A 19,933-nucleotide genomic window follows, 5' to 3' on the forward strand; every position below is an offset into this window, starting at 1 on the left:
GTAGAATAATAAAAAAGATTTCCAATAAAATCACAAATCTATTTTGTATACTTGTTTTTCTTTTTAAATATATGATAAATTTATCATATAAATTTTTCCCCCTTAGAAATGGCTTCTGTCATACACACACACACGTATGTATATCCATTTATAGACAAATACACACATTATATGTATGTGTGTGTGTGTGTGTATGAAATCATTCTATATGTACTTCTATTTATCATTTCTTTCTCTGGATACAGATTGTATATGACCTTCTGACATATACATAGTAACAACTTGCATTGCTATAGTATCTTGAGGTTTGCACCATAAGAAGTGAGAAACCAGAGAAACTTGAGAAGATTTGTATAGACTGATACAAAGTGAAGTGAATAGAACCAATTAAATAACAATAACAATGTAATGAAAAACAAATTTGAAAGTGTACAAAACTTTAGTTCCTTAAATGACTAATTACAATTGTAGAGTAGATGTGTTAAAGCAATGCAAACATTCCAATTAAAATGTAATTAGGAAATATTTAAGAAAAATTTTTCATCCACTGGAATATAATGTTAAGCTATAATTTCTTTAATTAACACCCAAATGCTGCCAAGGACCTGTATGTGATTTTCTAAGTCAATATGTAGCCTTCAGGGAACCTTGTATATGGTTTAATTGCTCTTATTTCTATTTAAGTTGACACCACTATTCTAGAGTATTGAGAATGAAGCTTGCTACCCACTAAGACAGAAAAGTGGCTGTAAAATAAATGCATAGCACATATAAATGCATAGTTGCAATACATAGCATAGTTTCTAGTGCATACTAGGTGCTTAATAAATGCTTAGTTAAACAAATGCTAGTATCTGCTTCACAGGGTTGTTGTAAGGTATGTTTGCCCCATTTGCAAAGCTTTTTGCAAGCTTTAAATCATTTTGTAAGTATCTAATAATATCAATAAAAATAATAATAAGAAGAAACCAAAGATGTCTGACTACAAATCCAGTATTTCTTCCATTATTATATGCTACTTGGTACACAAGACAGTATGAGAAATAAAAAACACTTGTAAAAAATGATTCCAACCTAGGAATCTCATAATCTAATTGAATAAATACATATTATAATTTAAATAACTTTTCAGTATAACAGTTTGATATCTCAAAGGCCAATAAATATATAATTGAGGTAAAAAGCTCAAAAAATTGAATTTTATTCCTTTTTCCATCACTTAGTGGAAATAACTCTTGACAGAAAGTGAGTACAGTGTGTTAAATCCCTTAAGGTTTAAATAAATTCAAAATTAAATTGTTGGGGAGAAGAAAAAGGAAGGGGAATATATATATATATAAAATATGTCTGATCCTCTCATACAGAATTTTGAAATTAAGTAAATTAAGGTGCTAAGCTTTGTTTAGCAGTTCAGTACTTGCACTAATGTTAGTACAGATCAGAAAATGTGATAAGGGAACAGTGAAAAGATGTTTTAACCAGGGACATGACAGGAAAGTAGCATTTGTAACATTCCTGTATTCATTCCTTTCCTAGACTCATTTTCTGGACAATAATGTTTCAATTCTTTGAATTCTTTGCATATCAAATAAACAAATGTATATATTATTAATTCAAAATCTCCTTAGTCATTACTTCAAGCTTTTTAAGTCCGTATTTATCTGTATCCTAATTAGGATATTAGCACTTTTGCTAAATATTAGCATTTAACTACCTCTAATTTAGTTTTTTAGTTTTTCTATAGTGAGAGCTAATTTCAAAAGTATTATGTCCTACCTTTATTACAGATTTTTAGTATTTTAGCTATGAGTAAAACTAGCTTTAGTGGGCTAGCCTGCCAACTTAATTAAATACAGTAGTTATAAGAAATAGATTTAATGTTTGCTTTGGAGACTTATAGTGGATGAGTTCTTAATGTTAATTTAATAAACCTCCTTTATCCCCCAAGAAATAGTCTTTAAAGGCAAAAATGAGGATAACAATCTAAGAAATGATTCTTCTTTCTATCCAGAGATTTTTCAGTTTGAACAGAACAGTTACAATTCACTAAAACCCCTGAAGTGTTCCCTTTCTATTACTTACCTTGCCAAGAACAAAAGTTGGGATTATTTTCCATAAAGCAGAGAAAAAGTTAGATAGAGGAGGTCGCAGAAGGTAAATAGAGCACTTCAGAATATACACTTAGGCTTTTTTGTTCTTTTTTCTACCTACTAAACACCATTTAAAATATCAGTAAGATGTTAAGCAACAAAAATGTAGTTAACTCTTATTTTTCCAGAGTAAGATTATTGGTGGTACAATTTGCTTATGCCAAAGTTTTTTAAGCTTTTATTTCTTTTGTAATCTATTCTAGTTAATAAAGTATTTTATTAATATAAATTGTTTCTTTATTACAATCTAGAAATGGTAATAATTATAAAATAAGACTTATGAGGCTTAATAATTACAGTACATGTGTAAAGGACTTTGCAAAGGAAGAAAATTGTAGAGTAAGAAAGGGTGATTAAGTGTCAGAAGGTGTGAAAAGATCAAGTAGAATAAAGAACTGAGAAAAGGCCATTGGATTTAGCAAATACTTAGAGATGGCAACAAGCTTGGATTTTTTCAGAAATAGCCTGATAAGTTCTAAAAGTAATAGACTGTTCCTCACTGAAGCCTTGATGACCTCTTTTCAGGTATGTTGTAAAAGGGAAGTTTTTACTCAGGCTTTGGTAATATCAATGTCAAACTCAAATAGAAATAAGAACTATTCAGTCAAAAATAAGGATTTCTACAGGCTTGTATTAAGTTAGAAAAACACATATTAACATCATCTATATCCCATAGTAGTTTTTAAATTTTTGTTGTGTTATTTTAATTAGTAAAATTGTACTTTATAATAATGACCAGTCATCATTAATTGACTGAGTTAAATTCCTTCAAATTTGTTTTTCTTTATACTGTTGTTGCTACTGTGTATGTGTGTGTGTGTGTGTGTGTGTGTGTGTGTGTGTGTGTGTGTGTTTTTCCATACAAGTCTCTGAAATTGTCCCTTCATTATTTCTTATGGTGCAAACCTCAAGACACTGAGGTCCCTTAAACTCCATGGTTGTGTGATTCTATGGCACTTACATTTTGTTCTGTTACATAATATTTGTTATTCCCTGGATCAAATGGGCACAAAACAGAAATGACAGAAAATGGAAAAATTTAACAGACTTTCACAAGTCAAATTGTCACCATCAATAAATTGGTCAACAAAGATATATCAAGCACTTGCTATGTGCCAGGAAATGTGCTAAGTGCTGGGAATACAAATACAGAAATCATAATTATAGTCTATCAGTAGAAACAACAGTAATACATGTAAGTAAAAACCAAAATATGCAAGCAACAAATGTCAAAAAATCAATATGAACAGTTATGGAAGCTTGGAAGGAGTCAAAAAAAGGGCTTATCTAGGAAGTGATAAGTTAGGTAAGATTTGAAGGGAGATAATGGATTCTAAAACCCAGAATTGTGGAAGAAATGCAAGGCAATTGGTGGGGCAGTGGAGGTAGATGAGGGTGGGAGTTGGTATGGAAGCATGGAGATTGGAGATAGGAGATATAATCTTATATACAGAGAACAGCCAATGTCTAGTAATTTCATTATTTCATTTCAATTACTGTGAATTCCCAGAATATTAGATCCAGGAATGTAAAAAGTAAAAACAATAATGAATCATGACTGTTCCATGAATGAGACATTCCATTTCCCATGTCCAGACAGTTTCTCTAGCTGTTCCCCACGCCTGGAGCATTCTCCTTCCTCAGTTTCACACAATTGACTTATCTGGATTCCTTTAAGTACCAACTAAATCCTAGAGTGTGCTTTCTAGAGCCCCTAACTTGGGGTGCCAAAATATACTGTGCTTTCTAGAGCCCCCACACTAGGGTGCCAAAATGTAACATCTGGAATAGCTCTCTGGAGGATCTCTGGACCAACCCAAGTCCTTGGTCTTAGTGCAGGAGTGATGAAGGCAGAGACTCACAAGGATGGTCAAACATGGAGTCCATTTATTTCAAGTCCTCTCAGCCTCTAAATATCTTAGTACAATTACATCACTGCAGCACACTGAGCATGTGCTAACTATAAGCATCCTGCTATTAATATGTAAATGTCTCTCTTACAGTCAGTAGCTCTGCTTCAAGTAGAACACAGGTTATCACCTTCCTGCAACTTCCCCCCCCCCCCAAGGCGGAGAGCCCTTAGGGGAGATAGGGAACCAAACCAGACATTGTCAGCAGGTTCCCTCTGAGCTGAAGGGTCTTATACCTTATCCAGAGTTCCCCCACTGTCTGTGACCCTCTACAAAATCCCATCTTTCATAGAAAGCTTTCCCCATCTCTTCTTAATTCTTGTGCTTTCCACTGCTAATTATTTTGTATTTATACTTTTGCTTTTGAACTGCGAAGAAATTAGATTAAAATTGCATTCCACCATTCATTATCCTTTTCCTCAAAAGGTATTTCTTTTTTAAAAGATTGATATATTTTATTCCCTCTTTGGGTTTAGGAATCACATTTTTTAAAATTGTAGGTTATTTTTTCCTTAAGCTTAGAAAAAAATATATTTGAAACATCTACAAGTATTGAAACAACAAATAGTCCATTGAAATACACATTATATTGTCAGTACTGTGCATCAGATGCCTTCATGTGATCTGGCAGTTGCCTAGATAACAATTCTAATAACAATGGATGGATGGCCCTCATGTATTATCAGTACCTTTGAGGGGGGAAAAAAGATTAGTTCTTATAGTTTAACATTTACATTCCCACTACACCTCCTCTTTCTTCATTTTCCAATCTGCAGAACTACTTTACTCTGTTAAATAAATACACCTCTCTCCTCTGCTAAGGCAGACAGACTTATTTTTAAAACTACAGGAAACTATGTAAGGACACAAGGAATTCTAGTTTAGAACAATTAGCTAATAAAAAAAAATTATTGCCCCCTTGATACATCTTTTAATGCTTAAGGCAGAATCTGAAATTAGCCCTCTTGTATGACACAGTTAGTATTTGAGCAGACTGGCACCTTTAAATTAACAATGTTTATGTTTTAATGAAGTTTTGCCAGCAGACTTTTTTTTTTTAAATAACCAGTGTGTGTGATATTATTCCTTCCTTCTCCTAGTCAGACTCTAATTTTAGATTCTATTTCACTAGGAGCATACTCAGTACATCAGAAACCCAACTGTCCCAGGGAGTTGCAGGCTCCTTGTCAAACAAAATGAGAGAGAACACATTAAGTCATGGTGAGTAGGGATGACCAAGAAATTCTTTTTTAAAATCCACAAATAAAACTTGTTTATTCATAAAGGATCAGAATTGATTTCTCTATCTTTATTTATTGAAAAGTACAAGAAATCTTTATTTTCCCTGCATGGACTGTTGAGCTCAACAATCCGTTATCAGGGCTTTGTTTATAATAAGCTGACCTACAGAATTAGCATTTTATTGCTTGCTGTGTTATTTTTATATTGTCCCCACAGCTTAATTTTCATGATTTTTTTTCCATGGGTATATATTTGTTTCCTGTAAGCTCCTGTAGGTGCTTTACAAGCTAACTACTCAACAAATAACTTTCTGACTGCTGGATAAATGAAAGAAATTTATTTATTATCAAGAGGCATTTTCAAAAGGTTCAATAAGTTGTCGGAAGTAGGGCATGAGACCCAAACTGACTTGTCTCCTAAGGTCATGGCTAGTAGCCAAATACCATGAGCAAGTTATATTCACTCTTTGAGCCTTAGTCCCTTATCTTTAAAATGAGTTTAATAATATCATTGACATTACTCAATTCACATAGTTGCTATAAGGAAAATACTTTGTAAGCTTCAACATATTATATAAAAGTGAATTAGACTCTTTTCATTAGCCCACCTACTAAATCAAGCTATTCTAGGTTAGTGTTAGACAATTTTTATCTGACAAAAATACGCAAATGGTAGTACAGAATTATAGAATCTCAAAGTTGAAGGGCCCTCAGAGACCATATAGTCTGATTATTATCATTCAATAAAGTAGTCACTTGGCCTTTGCATGAAGGTTTCTAGGAGGAACTCATCACCACTTGAGGAATACCAGGTCACTTCTGGCCAACTTTAGTAGGTAAGAATTGTTTTTCATCAGACCTAAATGTGCCTTTACAACTTCCAGCTATCATTCCTACTTGTGTTCTCTGGGGCCAAATATAACAAATTCAGCTCTCTTTCATATTACCATCCTTGACAAGCTGCTCTTTCTAATCAAATCTCTCCCTCAAGCTAAATTCTGTAGTTCCTTTATTCTATCCTCATTTAGTAATCCTCTAGATTCTCTAGACCTTTCACCATCTTTAATGCCCTCCTTTAGCTACTCCATATTACCAATGTCCTTTCTAAATGAGGCACCCAAACATGAGTACATCACTTCAGATGTGTTTTGACCAAGACAGAGTATAGTGGTATTCTTAATTCCATACTCCAAGACACTTTCAAAGAAGTTTTTTTTGACTGCATATGATTCTAATGATTCATGATGAACTTACTATCTACTAAAAATCCTTATCTTTCCCAGATAAACTATGTCTAGCCATGTCTTCCATATCTTATCCCTGGAAAAGTGATTTTTTTTTTTAACCCAAACTTAAGACTTTACACTTACCAATATAGAGTTTCACAATATTAGATTTGTTCTAGTATTCTTCCTGTGAAGATCTTTTTGGAATCCTGATTCTTTTATCTGTTTTGTTCACTCTTCTTTCCAGTGTCATGTCATCTACAAACTGTATAAATAAGCCATTTATGTCTTTAACCAAATCACAGGTAAAATCATTAAAGACCCATAACTAAACATATATCCCAATGGTGTGTGAATATTGAAGAAGAGAAGTGTCCTTTATTAATACTTGAAGTGTCCTTTGTTAATACTATAGGGAGAAAAACTGCCTCTTTCCTTATCATCTCAACGACTGATCACCTATACCATTGGACTTGTGTATCCTTCCATATAATTGACTTCAACTTTTATTATGTGCTTATTTTTTTTCAAAGGCACTGATGTAGACAACTCAAAGCCATTATAAGGTAACTTTAAGTATGAACCTTCACAAAATTTCTAGTTTTGTCTTCAGTATCCTCAATTTTTTTCAACCTATTTTTTTTCCCTCAAAGTCAAATATCATGCTCTCAGAAGTCAACTAATTCTTGTGCCACTCCTCATTCCCAAGCTGTTAACTAATAAAGGCCTAAGGTATCACTCACCCAAAGGTTTTGTATACTCTTTAAAACCAAAAACACTGAAGAGACTTAAAAAATCATTCTCTAATAACTTGTTTTACACTTTGGCAGAGTGTAAAGTGTTTTACACTTTTGGAGAGTTATTTGGGGGTTGAAAGTAGAAGAAGCTTTTCTGATTTCCTTAGATCATAACACATAGGAAGGCTTCTATTCTATATATTGATAAAGTTGACCCAACAAAGCCTATCCAGATATTGATTGGAAGATTAATACAGAGTAGATGCTTAATAAATGCTTGTTGAAGAAAATGATATTCACACACATGTATTGTATCTAGGTTATATTGTAACACATGTAAAATGTATGGGATTGCCTGTCATCGGGGGGAGGGAATAGAGGGAGGGGGGGATAATTTGGAAAAATGAATACAAGGGATAATATTATAAATATATATATATATATATATATATAAAATAAAAAATAAATAAATAAATGCTTGTTGATTTGGTTAATTCTCTTAAATTGTTATTGGAATGGTTCTCTATAGCCCAGCTGTGGTTTGTGACCCCACATGAGGTCATAAATCAATGTGAGTGTTGTCAATTTATGATTTGTTATCAGCAAATGTTTGATTTTTATATTTATTTTCTATGCTTCAAGGTCACATAAAAATTCTCAAATGAAAAGAGATTACAAGTAGAAAAAGAAGCCCTACTCTATAGCACAGTGGTATCAAATTCAGTTCAAAAGATCAGATGCCAAAATATAAGGGTCACTGAGCCATTTATTGACTTGCTTTTAAAATGTAATGTTATTTATATGCTATTGTATTTTTATTTATTTTGTTAAATACTTTCCAATTATATTTTAATTTTGTTTGATTGCATTCAGACATGGGCTAGTTTTTTGGGGGGGATTTAGGTGTCTCTACTCTAGAACTATATCCACAGACTTTTGATGGGAAAAGAATTCCCAAAGCAAAAAGATTTAGGATTTTTATTTCATGCATCAAAGTCTTTATCTCTCACATCTTTTTTTTTTTTTTTAATTCAACTGGTATCCCATAGGCATCTCAAACTCAGGACATGTAAGTTAGAGCTCATGATCTTTCTGCTAAACTCCCCTCTTTCCTGAATTTCTCTATTAGTTTTTAGGATACCAGTATCATTCCAGTCACCTTTGGTATCATCCTTCTCACTCATATCATATAACCAATCATTTCTCATATCTTATTTCTATCTTCACATCTCCTACAAATGTCCCCTTCTCTCCACTCATGTAGACACTACTCTTATACAAACAGACCCTCATCTCTCTTCCAGACTGCTAAAACAATCTGTTAATTTATTTCCTTGCCTGGAATTTTTAACTTTTCTCAGCCTTACTTTCCTGATAGTTTATTGGAATAGTATGAATATATATATATATATATATATATATATATGAATAATAACATCTACTTTACAGGATTGTTGTGAAGAAAAAAATAAATGAGGTAATATGTATGGTAAACACACCTACAAGCACTTTAAGAATGTTAGCTAAAAGAGTATTTATATACTTTGGGAGCTTTGGTCATTTCTCTGAATACACCATAGTTCACCTTTTTAGCTTTTTTGACTAAACAGTCTCAGAAACTATTCAAATAGCCTTCCATACTAGAAACTGTACTCTATAGAGAAGATTAACTTGAAGAAATCATTTTTGCTTATACCCTGCTGGCCTTGTCACTCCAGAATGAAAGAACAGTAGAAATTATACCACCTGTGATATCTAGTTGTTAAAGTGATTATTGATGGATTTCTCTCTCTCTCTCTCTCTCTCTCTCTCTCTCTCTCTCTCTCTCTCTCTCTCTCTCTCTCTCTCTCTCTCTCTCTCTCTCTCTTTCTCCCTCTCTCTCTTTCTCCCTCCCTCCTTCCCTGTCTTTCTCTCTCTCCCCCTCTCTGTCTTCCCCCCCCCCCCGTATTTCTCTGTCTCTCCCTCTATTTCTCCGTCTCTGTGTGTGTGTTTCTCTCTGTCTTTCTCTGTGTCTCTCTGTCTCTCTCTATCAGTCTGTCTGTCTCTGTCTCTGTCTCTCTCTTTCTCTTTCTGTGTATGTCTCTCTCTCTTTCTTTTCCCTATCTGTCTCATCTTGTGATGACCAAGCTTAGCAAGCCCCCTAAATTATTTTTTTATTGAAAAACCTGCATGTTTGGCATTTCCTTTTAAAATGTTTTAAACTAACTGAGTGAACCAAATTGTCTGTCCCTCATTATCAGATTCAGCAGGTTCACTGAAATTGTCTGTAAATATGATGTTACCTGATTAAGTGACTCAGTAGGTTCTAAAGAAAGGGGCAGCAGATGAATCAGTCAATGAAAAGAAAAAAGAATAAAGTTTCCATTAGGATCTTCCAGAAGATTGAATGGAAGTAATTTGAAATATTTCTTAGGAACTCTGTTGAGAATTGCTTGGCTTTAGAATAATTTGTTTGATTGTGGTCTCTTCTGTGCCAATCAAGCCCAGAATTCCAGAGTTTTAGTGTAAGGATAATTCAAAGAAAACCTCATATAGGCTAATTTATCATGGACAAAGTGAAAGTTTTTATCATAGTTATCAATACCCTTATCACCATCCCATCCTCCCAAAATAAAGTTCCGCTATTAGGGGGAAAAAGTAGTCTAAAGAACAAGCTTATAAAGTTGTCCCTCTATATGGTAATAGAAATTACCAGATAATTGCTTAACTAATCCTCACTTTATTAAAGGTTGTATTAGGGAAAAGGAGAGTAAAGAAAATAATCATAGAATGTTAAGTGTCAGTGAATTTTCCTACAGACCCACAAGAAGATATGAGGTCCTTAATCAATTTGGAAGGACCTAAAATTCAGCATAACACGGAGGGGAAAGTGTTGGACACAGAGAAAAAGCATTTAAATTTGAGTATAGACTCTGGTTTTATTTTCCTAAGTCTTACTTTCCTCATTTTTAAAATAGAGAGGATAAGAACTATACTGTCTGCTTCACAGGATTATTATGAATTAACTAAATTGTAAACCTTAAAGCACTATAATGAATATGACCTATAAATAAATCTTTGGACAAATACAAAAGATTGTTAGTGCCATTTCTGAACCAAAATTTTAACTACACAAACCAGGAAATCCCAAGTTATTGTTCCCATAGCAACTGTTTCAGTCTTTCATGCAGTGCCTTTTGGGTAACTTCAACAAGGGATCATCACTAAAAAGATTTCACTGTTTAGGTTCCTTTGAAGTTTTTTTCCATTCATTTATGTAAAGTAGAGAGTTTATACACACACACACACACACACACACACACACACACACACACACACACACACACACATATACACACTTCAATTTCTGTGATTAGGAAGGTTCAGAAAGTAATCATGAAATATTAAGGAATTTTCTTACAACCCTATAACAGGATGTGAATAAGTCTTAATCAGTTTGAAAATATTATAGCATCTTGACTATTGCATAAAGGCAACTAATATCATATAGGAAACATCTTGTGATTAGCTGAGAGAATCCGTCTTCCTTCTTGGGCATATATGTGGGTACATATATACATAAATATGTATATGTATATTGTGCACGTGTGTGTGTGTGTGTGTGTGTGTGTGTGTGTGTGTGTGTGTGTGTGTGTGTGAACTGTAGAAGCTATTTAGCAATTGAAGAGTTAAGGCATTTTCTGGAGATAAAATCCCTTCACCTATAATAGAAAGCAACAGGGTGAGAAGGGGACTTGATCTTATTTCCACCAAAATGGTTACATCAGATTTACTAAATGAGTAGGAGGCAGTATATCTAGTTGGAAACAGAGATTCATAGCTAAGGACCCATAGGATTGCAAAAAGACAAGAAATTGAACACAAGAGGGGAAAAAAAAAGACTTATGAAGTTATACAAAGATAGAAAGAACTCCCAGGCTTCATAACTAGGAGTTTGCAAAATATGTATCCTATGTACCTGACTGCCATTGTACACTACATTTGAGTCCACTCTTCCCATTGAAGCTGCATATATTTGTAAGAAAATGCTCCTCAGATTTTGGGGAGAATGTTTTGTATCAATTGCTTTAATTTAGGATAATGACTTTGCTAAAAAGTTTATTAAATTCATTACCTGGGAATCAGTCTAGTAGAAGTTAGTTTTAGGTGTATGATACCATAGAGTATACCTTTATATCCTGAGGATAGTAATCAGTTCTATAAAGCAAAGTCATGAATGTGAATTCAAATTCAGAGAAAATCCTAAGTGTGTGGGGGGGGAAGGGGATCCTATACTTACAAGCTATTTAGTATATTTCTCTATCAAAAAGCTACTTTATTTAGTCATGTTCTTTAATATGATATTGGGTTAGAAAAATAAAACTTCTCTATCATAAACAGTGGGAAAATAAACCAGAACTTACAAATTTAGCAATTATGCAGTTCAAAATTGACTTTGAAATATGTATATATATATTTATAAGATCCAATATACCCCCAAATCAGTAAACCTTTAATATACCTACACTATTCCATGATATTTTACTTTTATATAGCTCCTTAAGATTTACCAAGTACTTTAAATATATTAAATCATTTGAGTTTGATAACAAATGTATGAGATTTGCAGAAGGAGATCCATATTTTGATCCCAGCCAGCATTAGAATTTAGTATTTATTGTTATTAGGTCTGACAACCGTGGTTTGGGACTTCCTAGAAACTAAAGGATTCTCTTTTCCTGGAGATCTTAAGGTGAAAGGTTAACGACCCTTGGAAAGGGGAAGAGAAATACAGGGCAACTTTTGGTCAGCTATTGGTTAGAAAATGTGGCTTCTGAATCTCCTTTCTCCCTGTGATTCTATGATCTCACCTGTCACCTTTTTTTTCCTTCTCCAGGCAGAGATGGTGCACAGTGCTTTCCAAGCACAAAGAGCTTTCCTCTTGTTAGCATCTCAGTACCAACAGCCCCAAGAGGTAAGATCCGTAAAATGCCCATGACACTGTGGTCTGCACTATATGCCTATAACAATAAGTATGTATACAGGAGAAAAGTAACATAAAACCAACAAAACTGTTGTGTCTAAAATATATCTTGCAAATTGAACTTTCCACATATCTATATGTTCCTACTCATCCCTATCAAAGCACAGCTGAACTAATCAATTTAACCATTTTCACAACCTAAATGCACTAATTACATTAGCCTTATGTCCATGATTGTAAAAAAATAAAATACAGTATGCACATAATTAAATCTGTATTTTAATAACTGCAGCAAACTTAAGAGACAATATGTATGATAGGAGAAAGATTGACATTTATTATGAAGTACTGTAAACTGGCAAAGCATTTTGCAAGCATTATTTCATTTAATCCTTTAGCTCCCTTGTAAGGTAATAATAAGATGTACTATATACATAGTATAATAATATACAGTATATACTATGTGCCAGACACTGTGTTAAGCATCTCATAATTATCTCATCCTCACAATAACCCTCAGAGGTGGATTCTTGAATTTAGGTTCATTTTGATTCTAAGCCCAGCACTTTTCTTCAGTCTACAAAGTACTTCCCATCATGGGAATCTTAAAGCAGGGTCTAGATCTGGTGTTCCTATTAGCTATGAGGCCCTGGCTAATCTCAATTTCCTGTGCCTCTTATTCCTCATCTATAAAATAATAACAATTATGTTTTGTAATTTGCAGATTGTTTTCCGTGTATTATCTCATTGGAGCTTCACAACAGCCCTGTGCTCTAAGTAGAACAAGTGTCCCCTTTTTGAACATGAGGCAGCCGAGATTTAGAGAGAGAACAATTTCTCCAAGGTCACACAGCTAATGTCATCGATGGCTGGATTAGTCAAACTCAGAAGTGCCTTAAAATCTATGGTTATATCATTTGAAGTCTAGATTTCAGGGACACTTCTGCTATTTATCTGTTCTGTGGCCTTGGTTGTTGCAGGATATAGCCTCTTTTTTATGCTAGATCAATAATTGGACTTTTGATGGCTTTTTAAGCTTCTCTCTCTCTCTCTCTCTCTCTCTCTCTCTCTCTCTCTCTCTCTCTCTCTCTCTCTCTCTCTCTCTCTCTCTCTCTCTCTCTCTCTTTCTTTTTTGGAGTATTTGGAGAGATTGGAAGAGCTAAGAAAAAATTTGGACAAGTCTCCCTACCTGAGGGCAGGTAGGGAGAAAATCTATCATGTTCACAGCCTACCATTAGGATCTTGGAGCAGAGACTAGAAGGTGGAATTCTTAGGCTATACAGTCACTTGAAAAAGAAAGGATTTCATACATAACTCCTCTCCAAACCTCCTCAAAACACACACACACACACACACACACACACACACACAAAGTAATAAGAGACTAAAATCAAGAATAGGGGTCCAAAGACTTTGCTCTCTTACTACCATGAATTATTTAGGTAATACTAGAAGGAAAAGGAAGTTGCCTTTTTACAATCCTAAGTTTGTTTTCTTTCCTGAAGGATTCCAAGCTTAGGAAAATAGTACCATAAGGCTAAAAATTGATATGCATGCCTGAGGTAAAAGTGAAGTCCATAAAAATGTTGGAGCCCACCTAACCAGGAGCCCCAAGGTTGCTTCTTTTCTGAGAAGGATCCAGAGCATCCAGAAGACTGTGTAAGACCCTGGAAGAAAGTAGAAATCCCTGGAAATAGAAAATTTTATTGGTTATAAAAGCACCTGAACATTATAAGTATATTTAGTGTTTGCACAGTAACAGGGGACCCTTTTACCTACACCAGTGGAATCCTAGAATGAATTATATTCTATGATTTAAGCAATCAGCAAAATCATGACAGTTCTCTATCACTTAGGGTCTTTTTTATTGATGTTTTTCTTGGTCCCTTTATTGTTTTTTTGTGTGGGCCCCAGAAAGAAAATTTTTTGGATCTGCTACAAAGGTAGCAGTAGTGAAATGGCTTTCACTCCCAAGTCTTCCATTTCCTTGTGATCCTTGAGTTATTTTTCTGAGTGGTATCATTGTCCATGAACTTTTGTTTCTCTTTAATGGCAATCTTTTTTGTAAACTAAGAATTTAACCATAGCTTTCAACCAAAAAAGAGCCACTGGCTCTCCAGAGCTATAGTTGTTTCTTTCCTTAGTTTTCTCATATCTCTTTAGGGAGTTATATGGGAAAGATCTTTTTTTTCCTTTGATCCCTCAAAGATGAGTGTATATAAGTTCTTATCCCATCTGTGTCCAGAAAATGCATTTTATCTTTTGCAAAAGAGATAATCAAAGTCCTTAGAAAACGAAGCTTTGTAGTGTATTAGGGGCATTACAGTGCATTGGAAAGAGCCCCAGATTCTAATCATATAGTCTGAGGCCACACCCTGCCTTTATTATTGCCTGCCACATCCTGCCTCTATCTGTGTGACTTTATTTTGAGGTTGGGAAGGGGACTACAAAAGGTTGGGGATCACAAACTGGTGTCTCAAGATGTCTTAAAAGAATTTGCAAAGGGACAAAATTTATTGTAATTGTAAGGCTAGTTGAATCAGTCTAAATTTCAAGAGAAGTTAGCAAGGAACTTGGAGATAACCTTTATGTCATTGATAGGCTGTTATGGCCTAGAAGTAGAACCAAAGAGTGGTCTCAAGAATTTGATTATAACTGACCAACAGACAATGATGTTTATGGGATATTCTAAAGCTAGAAGACTTGAAATTATTGACAAACAGATTGTTAGAACAAAAGTCTCAGGATAACTAATGTATCTGCCCTAAAGTCTAAGGGAAAAAATATTATTATATTCCTAGGCCAGAGGACTTTTATAATCATTGACAGAACTATAGTATTCTTGGATCAAAGGGACCCAGGATCATAAATTCCAAAGCCAGAAATTTTAGAATTGCTGACAGATTGTTAGAACAGAAGCCTCCTAAGGTCAGGGGACCTTAAAATTATTGCTGTCTCCCCTAGAGACTATATTACATCATTTTGGCAAGTCAGTTAATCTCTTTAGACCTCAGTTTGCTCCTTTGTGAAATGAAGGGGCTATGCTGTATAACATTTAAGATCCATTTTAGCTCCAGATCTATGATCTCATGTAATATTTTGATGTTATATTTAAGCCTCATCCTGCCCTTTCTTGAATGAAGTAAAATACAATCTTAGTATCTCATGAGGAAAAAAGATGTATGGTTTCTTCTATCCCTCCTCACACTCACACACAATTATTTCCTCCTTTATTCACAATATAAAGTGGAGGAATAGAGGGAGAATAGGAAGATCTCTGCATGATCTAGTGTGTTAAAATACCACAAAATGAACTATGGCAAGAGAGAGAGTTATTTCAAGAAATAGTGATGTGAATGTGACTGGGCAAAGTTGTTGAAGATCACAACAAATGCAGTTAGTTCTTGGTTCTTTCTACTTCATTCCTAAATACACTTATAGCAGGAGAAGGAAGGGATAGAAGAGAGAGGGAATGGATTTGGTCTAAAGGCGCACAATGTGTTCTTCTCCTAGAATCAAAGACATAAGCTACCTAGTTTTCTTTATAGCATCCAAACAATATTCCCTAAGTACTGTTGAGGTGTGAGAAATGAGGGGTGAGAGCAGGCTGGTGTTGCAGGTTCTTGTGAAAGAATTCACAGTGCCAAATGTAGGTGAGATTTGTGGCAAAAAATGGGTTTATCACACTGAGAAACAACTTTTCAATGGGCTGTTCCAAAAGGGATTAGCAAAGATAGGTTTTTAGCAAAGATGAGTATACATTGAGAAGAAACAACCTCTGGGTGGGCCAAATCCTATTGTGATTTTTAGCAAAGGTTTGGGGTTCAGCCTTTGATTATATTGGGTTTTTATGGACCAAGGGTAGGTAGAGATCTCCAGATGAATTTGAGGGACTAATTTTCAAATCAATAAAGGGTGGTGATTGTTTCCCAGACCAAAGCGATTCCCAGAACAATTGGGAAGTGAGAGATTCCTGAGGGAAACCAGGTTTCCAGACTAGGGAGACTTATGTGGGTGGGGATCTGGTGGGGAATTTCCCCAGGCCAGGGGGCCCACCCTCCAATAAAGATCAGAGAGACACAGAGTTCTTATTATATCATTATCACTATGTCCTGGGTCTGCTGATAAATATTTAATAAATTCCCCCTCTTGGGGAGGGGGAAGTAGTCCAGCATGATACACTTTTAAGTTTAATCCACATTAACATTTCCTCCAACGTTTTTTTAAGTCTAGACAATCAACAAAACAAAACAAAATACTGATTGACATAAATCAACAATTTCTGTTTTCTGAGGTGTAAATGATCTCACTGAAATTTTACAGTTGATTAGCCAAAGTGAGAAGGGGATCTGAAACTCTCTGAAAACTCCTCAAGGAGAAATTCTCCTTGAATCCTGCCTCTGTGAGACCCACCCCAAGGTGGGACTAGTTGAAATATTCACTTCCAAGATTTTCTACCCCTATTGTTGGCTCAAAACCACTCCCAGTAAGTGGTCTCATCTAGGCCTGGGGGCAATAACAGCATTGAGGCAATATCATTCAATTGAAACTTCTGTCTCATATTTCCTTATAAAAATAGCAACTTGGGGCTCAGTTCTTGCAGAGGAGCTAATATGCCATCCCTGGCATAGTAGCAATCTCTGCTTGCTGAAATGATATTCTCTTTAAGCATTACTTTCTCTTTATCCTCACCTTTTTCCCTAATGAGAGTTTATACCTCTCTATTGGGATTTCTCTACTAGAAACTAAGGAATTCAGCCTTTCTATTCATGCATAACAAAGGCTGACTTCCCAGTGCCAATAATAAACTTCTTTTTATCAGTCTAGCTTTTCAGGTTTATAAATTCCTTTATGAAGGACCTCTGCACCATCAGAAGGGGGTTCCCACAACTCCCTACCTTGTACTAAATCCTAAAGGGATTTAGAGGAGCCAAACCTCTTTATTTGATTCCCTGAACCCCAAACCTGCCATTAACCTCATCATTTAATTCCTGGACCAGCAGGAACCCTAATCTCATCATTTTGTTCCCTGAATCTAATCTCATCAAAAGGAGGTTCTACCTGGCCCGACCACAACCCTAGATTTAGGCTATTCATCCCCAGTTGCAGCAAAGGAAAGGGGAAGAGTAATATATATGGCTAAAAAGTAAATTGGAAGCAAGTAAAGTAAGAAAAGTAAATTGAAAATCTTAAATGCCAACAGAGAAGTTCATGTATTATCATATGAGAAATAAGGAGTTCCTGATTTTTTTTGTTTTGTTTTGTTTTGTTTGTTTGTTTGTTTTTTAGCAAGATCAGGCTCATACCTTGGAATAACTATTTTGGTAACCCTGGAGATGATGAATTGGGGTAAAAGAGAAGAAACTGGAAACAGAGATACCAGTTATAATGAAAGACAAATACCCCAACACTTATCAAAGATTAGAGTAAGACTAGGATATATAGTATTCTAAGGATTAGTTTGACCTTTTCATCATACAGATATAGGATCTGATGCCAAAGAGTAATCTCCTGAATTAACCAAGATAGGCAGTTGGAAACCCCTGAAGATTTCTGAGCAAAATACTTGTGTGCCCAGACCTGTGCATTAGGAAAAGCATGGCAGAGATGGGAGAGGACAGATGGGAAGGAGGGAGGAAGCAGGAGATGACAATGGTCTGATTTTCACATGTCTCTGAGCTGAAGATAATTGCCTCCACAACCCAATGCCTCTAAATGTTGGTCTAAAGTATTGTCCAAGTAAGACTCTCACCCTGCCAAGTTACCTGTGGGCTTCTTTGCTTCTGGGAGGTCTAACACTCAAGGACTGGTAAGAGCTAAATTCTGTTAACTTGCAGGGGACCCTGAGACAGGTGGTGTGACTGCAGCTGTTGTACTATAACAACAGCCGACTTTCTCTTCCCTATCCCTCTCTATAGTTTTAACCAGAATTTCTTATGTCACTAGAATAAGATGATGTGCTAATATGTACATGCACTTGCATTTCAAAAGAATTAACCCAGAAGTTGCCAAAAGTAGCATATCTGGATTACCACATTTTAAGTATTTTGGCACACAATAAAATATAGTAAACACTTAAAAAAGAAAAGAAAAGAAAAAGACAAGAAAGAAAAAAGAACACAATATTTTCAAACCACTAAAAATGATTTGAGTTCTATTTTTTTGTTTGTTTTTTAATGAAGTTTAACTCACCTCTTTTAGGCTAGGAAGCCAGTGACTATATTTATCTTAATATAGATTAAGTGACTATATTCATCTTAATACAGGTGAGGGAAACTTTCCCCATGGCCACCATCTTCTGCTTGCTACTTCCTTTGACCTGCACCTGGAAACAAGCTGGTGCCATCCTGTACTCCAAAGCAGGATCACCAGATTGTTTATTTTTCATCATTCAGGAACCTGTTGGCTTTTACAATGCCAAACGCAGTCCTCCACATATAGTAAAACACTCAGTAAATATTTGTGGTTGATTAATATAAGAAACAGCCAAAATTAGGATATCCAAAGTTCAAGTGCACACAGCGCCACCCCCACCCCCACCACATGCTGACTGTGTGATCCTGGTCTGGTCATTTATTCCCTCAGGGTTCCCAAAGCAAGTTTTTGAATTTATAAATTGCAATGAAGTTCTCAATCTGCATGGGTAGATAAAATACTTTGAAGGAAGCTTCTTAGACTGAAGAAATCACAAGTCAGTTTAAAAAAAAAAAAAAAAGAATAGACAAGTCAATGAACGATTAGTTTAGTTAAGTCACATAAATTAAAGGAATAATTCCTAGAGCAATGAGATATAGTCTACGACCATTAATAGATCAAAATTGTTAGTAGGCCTATGAATATACAATCTCTGGTGCCTAACAAATCTTATTGATTTTTAGGGTGAATTAAGTAAAAGTCAAAGCCACGGTAATTTATGGAAACCCAAAATTTATGTAAGGTTTCCAACCTATTGGGTGTGAAGTGGTAAGTCATTTAGCAACATATGTAGAGGACTTACCATTAAATGATAAATGAGAATGGAACAGACAGTCCAAAAGAGAACCTGTTCCTATGGTAAAAGCATATATTGGGAGCTAGAAGAGATCTTTGAGATCATCTAGTCTAGAAGTTCTCAATTTTTTGTTCTTGTTCTTTGTTCTTTTTGTTCTTGATGCTCTTAAAAATGCCAGATTCCAGAGAACTTTTATGTGGATTGTATCTGTTGATATTTACCATATGAGAAATTAAAACATCTTAGTATTATTATGAAAATAAGTTTTGACCTTTCAAGCTCCTTGAAAGAGTCTTAAGGATATTCAGAGGATTCCATGTCATACTTTGAAAACCTTTGATCTAATCCAATTCTGTCATTTTACAAATGAGAAAACTGAGACCCAGAAAGAGGAAATGTATAATGACCCAAATCCCAGAACTGGGATTTGAACATACGCGTTCTCATTCTATGCCTAGTGCTCTTCCTCCTACTTTCCAAACTCTCTACTATTATTGATAACATCACCATCCTCATAGGCACCCAAGCTGCTACTTCAATGTCATTCTCAATTCCTTCCTCATACTCACTCCACATATCAAAATTGTTGTTAAATATTGTCATTCAATAATATTGTTTTGACCCTCACAACATTTCTTGTGTAAGTTCTACTTTTTTCACTAAACAGCCATCACCCTAGGAAAGCCTTTCTCACCTCCTGCCTGGGCTATCAGAA

General features: G+C 35.0%; 1 protein-coding gene across 3 annotated transcripts in view; it reads left to right on the top strand.

The window, feature by feature from the left end:
* The window catches only part of CAP2 (cyclase associated actin cytoskeleton regulatory protein 2), a 163,848-nt gene that overhangs the window by 69,273 nt on the left and 74,642 nt on the right, over nucleotides 1–19,933 (top strand). For all 3 annotated transcript variants that reach the window (XM_074272336.1, XM_074272318.1, XM_074272327.1), the window contains one exon: nucleotides 12,141–12,218. In XM_074272336.1, coding sequence (XP_074128437.1) covers nucleotides 12,141–12,218 — 78 coding nt within the window. The remainder of the gene's footprint in view (nucleotides 1–12,140; nucleotides 12,219–19,933) is intronic.

This window comes from Sminthopsis crassicaudata, chromosome 1 (assembly GCF_048593235.1).
Source record: "Sminthopsis crassicaudata isolate SCR6 chromosome 1, ASM4859323v1, whole genome shotgun sequence".
Classification (NCBI taxonomy): domain Eukaryota; kingdom Metazoa; phylum Chordata; class Mammalia; order Dasyuromorphia; family Dasyuridae; genus Sminthopsis; species Sminthopsis crassicaudata.